Genomic DNA, 13,543 nt, shown 5'->3' with positions numbered 1-13,543 from the left:
AGCCCTCCCAGCATCCCTTCCCCGTTACGCCGGTGGCACGCAGCCGGCGGCAGGTCCTCTGCCGGTACTCCGCCGCGGGGTCCCTGCCAGGGGCGTGTTCCGAGTAGGGCGAGGGCTGCCTGACGGGCAGGGCAGGGGATGCCGAGGCTCCCCCTCCTCCCAGTGTGCGTCCCCGCCACGCGTGCGCCCTGCCCTGCTGGGGACCGCCGGGCGCGGAAACCCTCATTTTCCGTCACTTCATTGTGACATCCTCCACATCGGGGACGCCCCTCCTCTTTCCCGTCCCCGCGGAACACGCGCCGCCACCCCTCGGTGCTGCGGGGCTCGCTCCCGGTAGGGCAGGTCTAGAGGCAGGGGTAGCTGTAAAAGCTGCGTGCGATACTTTCAGTCTCGGGAGGGTGTTCAGGCTTTGCTCCACTATCCACTAGAACTCAGAAGGGTATCACTTCCAAAGAAAATCACAATTCCCTCTGCCCTTTCGGGAAGGGAGGAAGAAAGTTGTGCTCTTCCAGCTGAGCACCCCAAGCTGATACATTTGCTCCTTGGGGTGTATCTCTTCTGGCCAGCCCGGTGACCTCACCGTGCTGAGCATCCCTCCTGCCCTCCAGCGCCCGGCTCTACCCCCAGGCGAGGCAGCTTTCCTAAGGTGAAACACGAAGCACTTTCACCTCCAGAGCCGAGACCGAGGGCTCCGAGGCTGCTGGCACTTCTTAGCAAAGTTTCAGTTAATCACAGCAAACAGCCTCTCATCTCGTGAAGAAAATCAGCGGCCACGTAGGGAGACCGGCAAAGATTCTGACGTTTGAAGGTGTTTTGCCCCAGAGACTGAAGTCCCTCAGCTCGACTGAGAGCCCCCGTGGGTTTGTATTGCTGAGGAAACGCAGCATAACATAAACGTGTTTTTCTGTGTAGCTTTATAGAAAAATTGCCCCCAGCTCGGCAGTAACCACCTCCACACCCAGGGAAGGCAGAGGTGATGCCTTCAAAAGTGCAATAGAGACAGCAGCAGTGCTTCCTTGGATGCAATTTCAGGAGAAACCTCTAATTCTGCACTTCCCGACGTCTGCTTCAGCCGCACGGCTGTAAGAGCCCTTTTCCGGCAATGGAGTCACAAGCACACAGGATACAAGCCCAGTATAAGATGCTGCTGGCACGAATCACGAGCCTTCCGGCTTTGAACAAGCGGGAAGCATATGAGTAGAGTAGACCGGTAGGATAGGAACTGCTGTAGGTGCATTACGGCGCGTTTCCCCCTGTAGTCCCAGAAGCCCGGAAGGGCTGGAACCCTCTCCACAAGCCCTCTCACAGTTAAAAGCCTCCATCAGCACGAAGCCCCCCGGACGTCTTAGATGCGGGACAACGCTCAGGACCCCGCGGCTCCCTCTCCCGGACAGGTACCGACGTGCTGCTCGGTCTTGTCGGCACAAGGAGGCTCCTCTCCCCTCTAAGTCCCCAGCCCAACGCTTGAGCTATTAGGCTTTAAACTTGCCACTTGGCCAGAGGAAGTCGGATAGAGGCAGCGGAGGAAGCGGGAAGGGACCCGAGGGCACAGGGCGGGCGTTCCCGGGGCTCAGCCCTGCCACAGCCTCACGGCGAAGCATCACAGTGCCCAGCCGGCGAGGAGCTTTCCTTTCCTCCCAGTGTCCGACTTCCCAGGGCTCCTGCCCTGAGCCGATCTCTGCTCACAGCCGGTGCCCCGTCTGCAGGCCTTCCTCCCGGTACCCTTCGCCTCGCTCTTGCGGGCAAGGCTGAATAAAGAGACGATGACCGTGAGCAGGCAGAAGCCGGGCAGAGTAGGCATGAGGGAAGGAGGCAGAGTGCGGTGTGAGGACAGTTTCGCAACGGGAAAGCGGGAGGAAGCCTCCTGCCATCATCACCCAAGGACCGCTGTTAGCAGAGGCTGGCTGGCAAGGACTGGTACCCAGCAGGAGCCTGCTCCTCAAGGATCATCTTTCCGTTAGACCTGAAGGAATATCGGCAGGCGGCTGATGCTGAGAAACCGAAGCCGCACCGCCGGGCAGGTCTGCCGAAAAAAATCTGCCTATCCGGTAAATGAACAAAGCCCCGGCAATAAGCGCTCCGTCCCCACCGAGGATGGCTGGGTGACCCACGCAGGCAGAGGGAGATGCAGCCCCGCAGGGCGCCAGGGAGGAGCCCCGGGGAAGAGCCTCCCCCCGCTCGCCAACCGATCCCGTCTCAGTAAGAGGTGGTAGCTCGTCTTTCATCCTAACGGCAAAAGGAATCCGCGGCGCATGGCGCAGGGTCTGCTCCTGGGGAAGCAGCGCAGGCAGGAGCCGAGGAGCGCCAGATCAGTTACACTGGGGACCAAGGATGTTCATGTAAGTACTGCCACTGACGTGCGATGTATCTTACACAGATGTCAAAGTATCAAACAGATCGTTTGATTTTAGTTTTTGCTTTTGAGATCTCACAAAATGCAAGCTGATTGTTGTAGGTGATGGATGGAGGCGAGTTCCCTGTTTAGCGGATCCTTCTGGGTCGTGTCGCGTGTTCCGTTCCCATTCGTGTCCCCCCCTTATCTCCTCGAGCGGAAACCGGCATTTAATTTTATGATACAGGTAATTGTCTCAAATGCCTACTGTAAGTGAACAGACTTCAGCCTTTACCGCACTGTATCCAGACTATAGAAAGGCAGCAAACAGAAATGCCTAAAGCATCACTTCATAGCCTACGCCAGTGTCTTACGTTCTTTTCAAATCACCGAGCAGTCAACGACTTGGCGGAGCACACTCAATGCGAGATGCGGCCGCGCAGGAGCTCTCATGACAGTTGCTCGCCTCAGCAATGTAACGAAGGGCAGGCGCATGTTCTTTGGTGTCCCGTCCCCCCCCCCCGAAGAACATATATTTGCAGGTGATGGAAACTACGCTGCTGAAACGTTGCCGGCTGCCAAAGGCACACGGCTCCCAGGGAGCCGCCCGCAGCGGCGAGCCGGCAGCGCTCGGCGGAGGAGCAGCGCTAACTAGCGGCGGCTGCACGGTCCCCACGACACCAGCGACTCTTCGAGCCCCAAGCCGGAGATAAGAAAGACGCGCCCGCCCCTTTCACAACAGCCCTGCTCAGTTACACAGATGATGCAAAGGGCCGTTTCCTTGGCAGGACAGAGAGCTCAGCTGGACTGCACCGAGTGTAAAACAGGCTCCAGTGCAAGAGCGCTGGCGGCGCCTGCACTGTCAGGCAGCAGGGGGAAGGTGGTTGCAGTGACCGCGACTCTGTCAGCCTGCAGCAAAAGGGTCAAAAGGTACTAGTAGAATAACATCATTGGGTACCTATTACATGTTATGTTTAGCTGTGGTTTGACTTATACTTCGATTTTCAGTACCACACATACCTCTGCCACTATTCAGTACTCTCAGAAAATGAAGCTTAGGTGAATAAATACACGATCATCTTCTTTAAGATCAAGCAAAGAGCCTTATATCCAAGTTGAAGCTCAAAAGGTCTCCAGACAGGCAAACCCAACACTCGCATGTTGTTTCTATAGTCCAAAAAAGCATATAGGAACTAAGTAGGTAGCTTTCTAGCTTGCACACATTCTGATTAATTTGTAATGTGTTTCATGAGGGTTTGGTACCCTGGAGATGTCACACAGCTTCTAACCTTAATGAAGCAGGACACCATTTTCCCAAAGGATTGAAGACAGATGAATCCTCACAAAACAGCAGCTTGAATCAACATCAAAGCTGTCATAGGAGAACTCCACTGTGCACTTTATGCTAATTTATAATTAGTACAGTGCCAAATATAGGAAAAGGCTGTTATAATGAGTTTAAGTTGCTGCAATTTAAAGAGGAAGAAGCATTGAAGTGTGTGACTGCTTTAGTCTACTTTCAGGGCGCTTGCTATATTCCCTCCTTGTTTCACACCCCCCCAGACTAAGTCAGTATTATCCTCACAGGAATTGGTTGACCATCTCCTAATCAATTCCCACACATTACTGAAATTATTGGAAGTTTGATTCAGGAAACAGATTAGTATGAGCTAACCTTGGTCCCTGGTGTTCCATCTTTTGCATAGAATAAGTTATTAGGTGTAAGTACTTGAGGTCCTGATAAGGTACTTATAAACATGGAAGCACTCAGATGCTTAGAATGTCAATGGGAGGAGGGGAGAAAGCATAAAATATTTATTCATCTAAGTATTTAAAATAACCTTAGGACCCTAAAGTTTATTACTGTTTGTGACTTGCATACATAATAAATGCTACATACCCTAAAGGTAAGTTTGAATTGCCTTGTGTTTCCAATGCAACTTCAAGGTTGGTAAGGTTGAACATTTTATTCCATCTTGAGGAAGCAAACCCCATGCTTCCCACCCCATAGAACACAATCAAGGGAACTGTAGGAAGAAAGCACCTCCTTAGCTTTGAGTATTCCTGTTTAAGGGTAACTTTATTTTTAAAACTGTTTCCTTAGAAAGGTTTAATGATACAACCATGGGTGTTGTCTGGTAAGCCCAAACATACGGGTTCCTGAAAGGCAGCTGATGAAAACAGCTGTGTTATGAAGCAATTAATCATCAAAGATATTGAATGGTGGCCCAGAGCTGGCTTACAGGAACCCGAGTTTAAAGACAGAACTACAAAATCAAAAGGGCACAGGTGGGAAGTCAAAACTAGGAAAGAGGGGCAGCCAGCATTGCAGCACCCTGAACACACACAGCTCTCACAGGCTCTTGGCCAGTTTCCAGCTGCCAGCAGGGAACCTAAAAGGCTAGGAAGTGTGCCAACCAGGGAGCTGGACACCTAGCAAGGTGCTGCTGCCAGAAGGAGAGATTTCTGAGGTTCAGCCTCTGTCTGGTACAGGTGTGACACAGCATATCTACACTAACTGGCAGTGTTTCAGTACTGGCAAAGAGAGACACAAGAGAAAGATGATTCAGCAAAACTGACTCCAGAATACTGCTGAGTAGCATCCTAGAATCATAGAATCATTAGGGTTGGAAAGGACCTTAAGATCATCTAGTTCCAACCCCTCTGCCATGGACAGGGACACCTTACGCTAAATCGTATCACTGTTATGGGGTTGGTTTGATTGTACTTTTTTTTTTTAATTTATGCTAATTTAAACAAGAACAGACACACTCAAATACTGTTCCCAAGCATACTCAAGAACTGAAATTAAAACATTGGTTTATGTTTAGCCTCAACATTCAGAATGAAGAATTAATGAGCAGTACTGCATTTGTGCTGCCTGAGAAGTCAAAATGTGTGGCAAGCACTTATATGTTGAGCAGTTACACAAAGCTTTAGAAAGCCTTAGGAAATAAAGAGTAAAGATGTTTGTGAACATACATTTCGTGCATCCAAGATTAACATGTTTAAGGAACTCTTTGTCATTTTACATTGACCTAGATATACACATGCATAAAATGCAGTATTTGATAATTTGGGATTTTTTTCCAAAGTAGAGAGTTTAAAGCATGTAGATAGTCTTTAGCAATTATTCCTGCTGAGAACAACTATAAATACACATCTCTCCAACTCTTTTCCCCAAAATAATTTCTAATTTACTACAGGAAGAGTAACAACTTTGGCACAACTTTTCAGAGTTCTTATAGTAGTAGAGAACAAAAAATTGGAAAGCATCTGTCAGTTATTTGAAATAATTATTTTCTGCTACTATCAGAAGCCAAAATAGTTTTCACTTAACCTGAAGTGCATAGAGAATTCTGTCAAGAAATATTATCAAATTTAATTTATCACCTTAATGGGAAAGAAAGAAGCAAACAGCATTCCCAGGTTTCACCTCTCAGTATTTCATGTTTTACCCAAGTCTCAACATCTTTAGGCAGATAAGTCATATAAAAAACAAACAATAAAACCTAACAAGCAAGAACTTGGATTCTCCAAGTCTCTAGTCCTCAGCTGCGGGGGAAGGACTGAACAGCTGAACTGTAAGCAGCCAAAGTAAATAAAACCACCTGAATCAGATTCTGAAATCTCAGTACTTCAGTTTAAAGCATAAAACATGACATTAAACAGACACTAATGAAAGTCTTTTAAATCTAGAAATTGTATACAAAGGAGGGCACACTAGAACAATCCATCTTTTTTCACAGTTACAAGCTTTTGCACTTCCTACATTAACTTAGAGCTCACTAAATGCAGACTACAAAAGTTGTGAGTACCAACAGGTATTTTGTCACTATATCAGACCTTTCCAAAATAAGATTTACTTCCACTTGCTTCATTTAAGAGCCCTTCAACACAACTTTCATAGCAATGAGAAAAAAAGTATCTATTATGAAACATGCATAAGTGAAATATTAAGGTCCAGTGACTTTTACACTTTGCTTAGAATAAAAGTGAAGGAAACTCAGTTCACAGGAATATTGCTGAACACATCTTTAAATAAGGCATATATGGATACATGGGTGTGGCAAAGCTTGGTTCTTCAGGAACAAAAGGTACAAACGTTTTCAAAACTGAGATCGTATTAGAAAGTAAACAGTAAGAACTAGCTTCTTTCTCAGTCTCACCAGACCAATCTGGCTCAAATCCAGAACAGAAAGAGGAAGGTCCAGTAAGATCCCACTCAAGCAGAGTAAGACAGATAAATATCTTTGCTAAAGACAGAAACTCCCAGGCAGAGATAAACGTTGGGTACAAATGGCACCTAGCACACAGAGCAAGATAAGACATAACAGTTCTACCCCTTCTCAACCAACTCAGTATTCCACAAGTGCATGAACACTTAGCCCATATGGTTTATGCATAAAGCTGTTAGTGACAGAGAACTCATTGCCAAATTAATTTCTTCCTCCTACCAAATGCTGCTACACTTTCTGTGTTTACTCATACACCAACTTCAAAAGAAAAGCTCTCCATTTTAATAAAGAAAAGTCAGCTTGTTTATGCAGAAAGTTCGGTTTGTTCATAAATAGTTATCTTCCATAGCTACAATTTCAATACCAATTAGTCAGGAATATCACTAAATCCCAAACATTCATCACACAGAATTTACTTCTAACACAAACCAGCAAAAGCTAATGTTACTCTCCAAAATGTCTGTAATCCTTGAATGCCCACATGCAAACAAGAGTAACAGAAAAACAGTCTTACCTTTTTTGTCAGAGGAAAATAATCAGGTGCACAAAACAACTGTCACAGAGGTTTCTTGTTCCATAGGGTATGAAGGATCAATCACTACTAGTAAGCCCTTAAATAAAACCTGAATCTAGCCTGTACAGCATAACTGCACGCAGCACCACAGGGTATGAAGCATGTATCAGTAAGTATATTTATAAAGCTTAACTGCAACTGCCTGCAGCACCTTCTCAACAGAGCATTCTAACACTGCAGCATGTGACTAGAGCTGTAAAAGCCGTAAATCAGTTTCCTGCTTCTTTAACTGATTGACTAATTAAGACCATCATCAATAAAACTACTTACACATGGAGACAAGAACAGCTGAATTTTCTGAGTTTTCACACTCATCTCATGAACTAAATTTAAAGCAAATAGAAACTGTATGGCACTTTGAATTTTAAGCAGTATTTTCAGTAACGCTATGTAACAAACACATTCAAGAATTAGGTTTTTTTCTCTTTTCAAAGAGGGAACGCACACAGAAATTCGTAAGTTGTGCAAGGAATCTTCATTGAACCATAGTTCAAGATTCTTTTTTCTCTTCTGGATTCACACAAAAAACACCCCACCTGGGCATATACCCCAGTATTTATTTAACCGGATTCTCATACTGATCTTGCACAGTTGACATGCAAGTACAACAACATAAGTAAAACTGAACTGTTCCTTTGCACCACATGGAATTTTATAAAACTCTAATATTAATCAAACAAAAGCAGCTTTCCACACCAGTTCATCCTGCAGAACAGTTTTACCATTTGACAATTAGGAGTATCACCACTACCAGACAATCTGAACTTCCTGGAGAAAGTGAGCAAGTTAAAACTTTTTCTTCTTATTCCAACATACACAATGTTTTCAACTCTTCCAATGCAAGTACACAAGGAAACTCACAAAAGACACTGGAAGCAATTTTCAAATGAACCACATTTTCTGGAAGGCTGAGTAGCTGACTTCAAGCTATTCAAAAGATACCAAATTTGAAAATTATTTTTCCCTTTCTAAACTTCTTCCATCTCCTCATCAATAGCATTCACTAAGAAGTAGAAATCAGTTTACAAATATTTAATTATAATTGGAAAAATATTACAAAATGCAAAATTTTATTGTACTTGGGACTACAGAAATGCATTACTTCAGTTTATCCATTTCCTTCAGATTTGAGAAAAAGTAACAAGCAAGACAAATGACAACGAAAACCAACAGATTTATGAACCAGTTTCACCAATTAAGCTCAAAAATTCAGACAGTATTTTGCCAAATATTCAGATTTCAAAGGCTGAATCTGGCAGATGCCATTCTCCACATAAGTGCTGCATTCCTAGAATGAACTAATGCCCTCCAGTAATACAGAAAGTCAGTCACTCAGGCAAGGCGGGACTTATAAGAGACCAAGAATTAGCATCTCCGAACACTGGAGTAAGCTGAAGCATTTTGGATCCTCTGTCAATTCAGAGCTCATCATGTTTTGCAGGGTCCATACTGGGTTTGATGAAGACGCCCTCCATTGCTTTCCAATAGTTGTGATGATTAGCAGTAGGCATGCCATGAACTTCCCGTTGGCCTCTAATGGGATGGCCATACTGTTCCCCAGTTATTGAAAGGAACACCTCAGTTCCTACGTGCTTGAAGCGCACCGCATCCTCCCGCTCCCAGTAAGTCCCACTGCATTGCACAATCCATATATCGAGGTCATCTCCTTCGCCATCATCACCAAAGGCACTTACTTCCTGTTAGAGACACAAGCTTTCTGAAGTCAAAATGTAACACCTTCAACAGACACACAAAACCATCAACCACAAAGTCAGCAGAGTTTCAAGGCAAGGATGGAGAGAAAAGAAAAAGTGCTGCTGCACTGCTTTACAAGAGTTATCAAAGGCAGAAGCAGTGACTTTCTACTGCTACAATCTGAACACAAAGTGCCAACAAACACTAACATGTTATCTGAGCAAAAGTGCCAACAAACCCCAGCACACATTACAAACAAAATAAAAAGGTGTACTTGAGTACAGAAATCAGAACAATCCTTCTGAGAAAAAATTCAAAAGAAGCAACACTAATGCTGAAGCAAATTTTTCTTCACTCAAAAACATTTATAACTGTAGACATTTAGTTTTGTAGTATGAACATCTTCATAGCTACCATTGCAGCGCTTTTTTTCAGCATGTGTTTTTATCACAACACCCCATTTAGCTTATTAAATTATCATATCCCTTTTTCATTTAATTACACCAAGCTTTCAGTTGGGTCAACAACTATCCTGGTTTATACTATTTCTTCAGATACACTTCTGAATAGCTCTTAAAAAAACATAGGAAGACCATAAAAGTAATTAAATTCTTGATAAAACAAAACAGACAAGATGAGATTTCACTATGTGGCCCCCCCAAAAAAACCTCAAGCATTTCCAGAAACTGGATAGGCTAAACTCCAACTGTTTAGGACTTTTGACAACCTTTAATTCTTAAAAATCTGATAACTAGAAATGATGACCAACTTCAAAACTGAACTGCAGCAGTTTGTATCAGTAACCTAAAATTTCAGGGTCATGTTAGTTCAAGTTCCTGTAGTCCAAAAAGTGTGAAAGACAACATACTAACTGAAAATCCAACTTCTGTTAAGAACATGAAATTAAAGTTTGTGTTCATAACTACGTATTTCAACAATTCATAAATCACAGGCCTGTCAATCTCTGGGAAGTCATGCAAATTTTCCTTGCTCTTAGATACTGTGCAAAACCAAAGAAACACAATGACAGTTGCTGAATATTTTTACATAAATGACAATGTTATACAAATTGTCTAAACTGAGAAATGAACACTGGGAGAAGGTTTTAGAGTCAATCTGTTCTTTAAATCATTATTCTGAAATGCCATTTTCCACCCACTTCTTTTGTTTTTCACAGTCAGTCCAGAAAACTGGACTTTATTGTTTCACCCCTGTTACTCATGATAAAACACAAACCTTTTTCACAGAGTCAGATCTTTCAACTTTGAATGTAATGGCCTATCTACATAGGCTGAAGGAAAACTAAAGTGACTACTACTGACAAAATTCCACGAAGTTTGCATTACCTATTTTAAGTGAGATTTTCTATGTTGGAGAAGCATTTGTTCAAGGGTAAAACTTGAATCTAACTACATTCAGAAATTATGCTCTCCTAGATACATACAAAATGACAAATAATTGCAATCGTCACAGCAGATTTATTTTTCCTGTAGAAAGACAACATATAATTAAGAATATTGAACTGAAATAGGGGTAGCAAGAAGATGACTAATAGATTGGATCACCAAGAAACTCGCATCTAGGAATGCCTAGTGCTGCAACATGATTAGCTGCCTTGCTCTAGAGCAATCTTCGTAACATCAAGGGATGTGCTCAGTCTCCTACACCTTGAAAGTGCTAATTATTTCCCCAGTAGCAATGGTGCATAATAACAATAATAATGATAATAATAGCAGCAGACGTTAAAACTTCTGTGAAATACCGATATTGGTACATATTAAATTTTGCCTCTGTCAAGAACTTAAATACATTATTCCAAGATGCAGAGAAACATACACTTGAATTCTGGATGTGCATAGACTGTTTCTGTCAGCTGGTATCCAAGTCTGATTCTTCAAAAACACGAGAAACTGGAGAGACTATTGTCAACAGCATGCACTATTTATACAAAAGCTTAAGATTTAAAACAACTTACTTGGTTACTGGAAAGTGGTGATGGGAAGTGATGAGTGTGTAAATTTTTTCCTGTGTTAACATGGGTGAGTCGTATGGCTTGCCCACATTTCACCGGTGTCCCGCGCTGGCAACTGCCATCACGCTTCCCACGAATCCGCCAGTAACTGTTAGCATCATCCGAAGCTTCAACTCCTGTCACTGACTGTTGCCCACTTCCTGTTTGAATAGAATTAAATAGCAGGAGACTTAACCCACTTCCCAAGTTCAGGAAGTCCTGAAAGAACTAAATAAATTTGTTTAAATGCTCTCATGTTTTCATGTTTAAGAGATGTTTAATTCTCTCAGTTCATTTACTAACTGTAATGGGCATACAGGTACCAAGTAATCTTTCAGATTGAAGAAGTTAAACACAGCATGCAAAATACATCCAATTCACATTCATTTCTCAAAAATACTACCAAGTTCTTTAGGTCCCCAAACAAATCAGCACCCTTGTTGCCACAACAGATGCTGCCAAGGTAACGTCAAGGCCCTAGACACAGAACAGGGACCACTTTAGAAATGAGGGCAAAGCATCCCTGTCACATCCCAGCTCCAGGACCTGCAAAGCACAGCTGCAATATCTTCCCATACTCCAGGCCTCAGGATCTGCCTCTCCTTACTGGGCTACCATGTCTCCAGTGCAGCCCTCAGCCCCATCCCTGGCCTGCTGCTCCCTCTGCACCAGGGACATAAACCTCAGTAACCTCTGACCACCTTCTCCTTCCCTGCTCCCCTCACAGGCTGCCCCCCCCCCGCCATTTTCCTGCCCCTCACACCCTGCCCCCCGCCATTTTCCTGTCCCCTCACAACCTGTCCGTCCCCCCCCCCCCGCCATTTTCCTGCCCCTCTCACTGTCTGTCCCCTCAATTCTGCCCAGCTGTTGCCATTTCCCAGCCCGCCCCCCTCACGGCTCCCCGCCCGGCCTTGCCCTGCTCACCGGATCCATACTTGACCTCATGTGAGTGGAGCCGCACGCTGTGGCGGGTGTTGAGCAGCTTCAGCACCGAGCCGCAGGTAACAGCGCTCGGCGCCGCTTCCCTGCCGTGACACAGCCCGCGCAGCAGCGCCAGGAGCAAGAGCGGGAAGAGTCGGCAGCCCGCCTGCATCGCGGCGCAGCCCGGCCGGCACCGCCGCCCCCTCAGCGGAGCGCGCTTCCGCACCCCCCTACAAGAGCACAACCAATCGCCCCGCGCCAGCACCATGGCCGGCCAATCCCCGCCCGCCCTCTGCTCGGCCTCGCTTCCGCATTGGGCTTCGGTTTAGTGACCTCACCGCCGCGAGACCTATAGCAGTAGTAGCTCATTGGGCCAAGGGAAAAAGGTGACCAATCAGAGCAAGCGGCGTGGCACCTCCCAGGGAAGGACGCGAAGGAGGATCGCGGTGCTTTTACCTCAGTGGCGCCTCACGGCTGAGCGCGGCTCCCGGCCGGGCCCGCGACGTCTGGGGTGGACCCTATGGGCCGGGTCAGCGCCCAGCGGGGCCCGCAGCGCCTCCACCCGCCGGTGCCTTAGCAGTCAACCTGGCAGCAGAAGCCGTGAGCAGCCCGGTCTGCGCTGACAGGACTGCTCCTGCATCTCTCACTACTGCTAATTGGCTGATGCCGGAGCAGAGCAGGCCATGTTAGTTACAGCAGCCTCTCGTCCGGCAGGTAGTCCAGGCTGTGAGAAAAGTAGTAGCAGGGTCACTGGACTGATTGCTAAGGACCTTGGGAGAAAACGTGCTGCAAGTAGGACTGGTCAGTCGATTACCATGGGAGCAAGGGAAGAATAAATGTCTTCACAGTGAGAGCACTGTCCAGCGTAAAGCAGCTCTACAGTTACTAGCTCACGTACAGGTAATTGTCCAGATACAGTCCCAGGGAGACAGAACTGGCACACGTAGGTCAGTCAGCTTGTGTCGCTACTACATTAAGGACACTTCCAGCTCAGAGCTGGCACATTCATGTTTGCTCCGCCCTGCAGTTCTGGTTCTTACAGTTGTGTAGATATGTACCCATCTGGAGATTTACAGACAAATGTGACATAATGCTGAGAACCAAAGGATATTCGTGGTAGTGAACTGTTTTGTATGATAATAGAGTACTGGTCCTGTAATTTCTGGATTATATGAGAGCTTCTGATGATGAGGCATAAATACTATACAAAGAGCGATTACTGTATCATTAGCTGTAGTGATCACATCTTTGCTTTTGGATCTGGAAGTTCACCTCCTATGATTCAGTCTCTTTTATGAAGTTTTTCTAACAAAAACAGATTATTAAGATCTGTTCAGTATTAAAGACAGCTGCATAAATTTACATACATACTGTCCTCATTGCATATTGCAGACTGAATAAATCTAACCACCCCAAAAAAGTCTCCTTTATCAATAGGCAGCAACCATGGACATAGGATACAGGAACTCCTACAATGGTCCATTAGCTTTTGCCTCTGAAACTGCTCACTGGATCGACCCATATATCACATCACAGTCTGGTGGGAGTGTCATGTAACACTGAGGAATACAAAGTAATTTAACAGAGCAAAAGCTTTTGACCTTCTTAGCAGCAAGGAAGCAGATAGAAGGGCACCTGCCTTGGCACTTAAGTTTGTATAATGATGGTATTCTGTATGTCCAACAGCAAAGAACCGCAACACTGCAGTCTCTATGACAGGATGATTTAGAAAACACATTAATGTTGCTGGCTAGCAGAAACATCATAAGATG

At 45.2% G+C, this 13,543-nt stretch overlaps 1 protein-coding gene across 1 annotated transcript; it reads right to left on the bottom strand.

The window, feature by feature from the left end:
- Positions 1 to 8,161: 8,161 nt before the first annotated feature.
- On the bottom strand, positions 8,162 to 12,014 carry SDF2L1 (stromal cell derived factor 2 like 1). Its single transcript, XM_062631440.1, has 3 exons — positions 11,775 to 12,014; positions 10,815 to 11,011; positions 8,162 to 8,841 (listed from the first exon to the last, which is right to left on the bottom strand). Exons 1-3 carry the CDS (start codon positions 11,941 to 11,943, stop codon positions 8,563 to 8,565), a joined length of 645 nt encoding a protein of 214 aa, XP_062487424.1. The 5' UTR covers positions 11,944 to 12,014; the 3' UTR covers positions 8,162 to 8,562.
- Between the last annotated feature and the right edge of the window lie 1,529 nt (positions 12,015 to 13,543).

Source organism: Pezoporus occidentalis, unplaced genomic scaffold (genome assembly GCF_034315485.1).
Source record: "Pezoporus occidentalis ecotype Australia unplaced genomic scaffold, CSIRO_AGI_Poc_V1 ctg37, whole genome shotgun sequence".
Classification (NCBI taxonomy): domain Eukaryota; kingdom Metazoa; phylum Chordata; class Aves; order Psittaciformes; family Psittacidae; genus Pezoporus; species Pezoporus occidentalis.
This window is presented reverse-complemented; position numbering and strand designations above follow the sequence as displayed.

Excerpts from the sequence above, each read along its gene's own strand:
- SDF2L1 (XM_062631440.1), bottom strand. The coding sequence starts at position 11,943 with ATGCAGGCGGGCTGCCGACTCTTCCCGCTCTTGCTCCTGGCGCTGCTG. Across the intron at positions 11,012-11,774 it reads TGAGGTCAAGTATGGATCCG|GAAGTGGGCAACAGTCAGTG; the intron begins GTGAGCAGGGCA and ends CTATTCAAACAG. Across the intron at positions 8,842-10,814 it reads CACCACTTTCCAGTAACCAA|GAAGTAAGTGCCTTTGGTGA; the intron begins GTAAGTTGTTTT and ends TGTCTCTAACAG.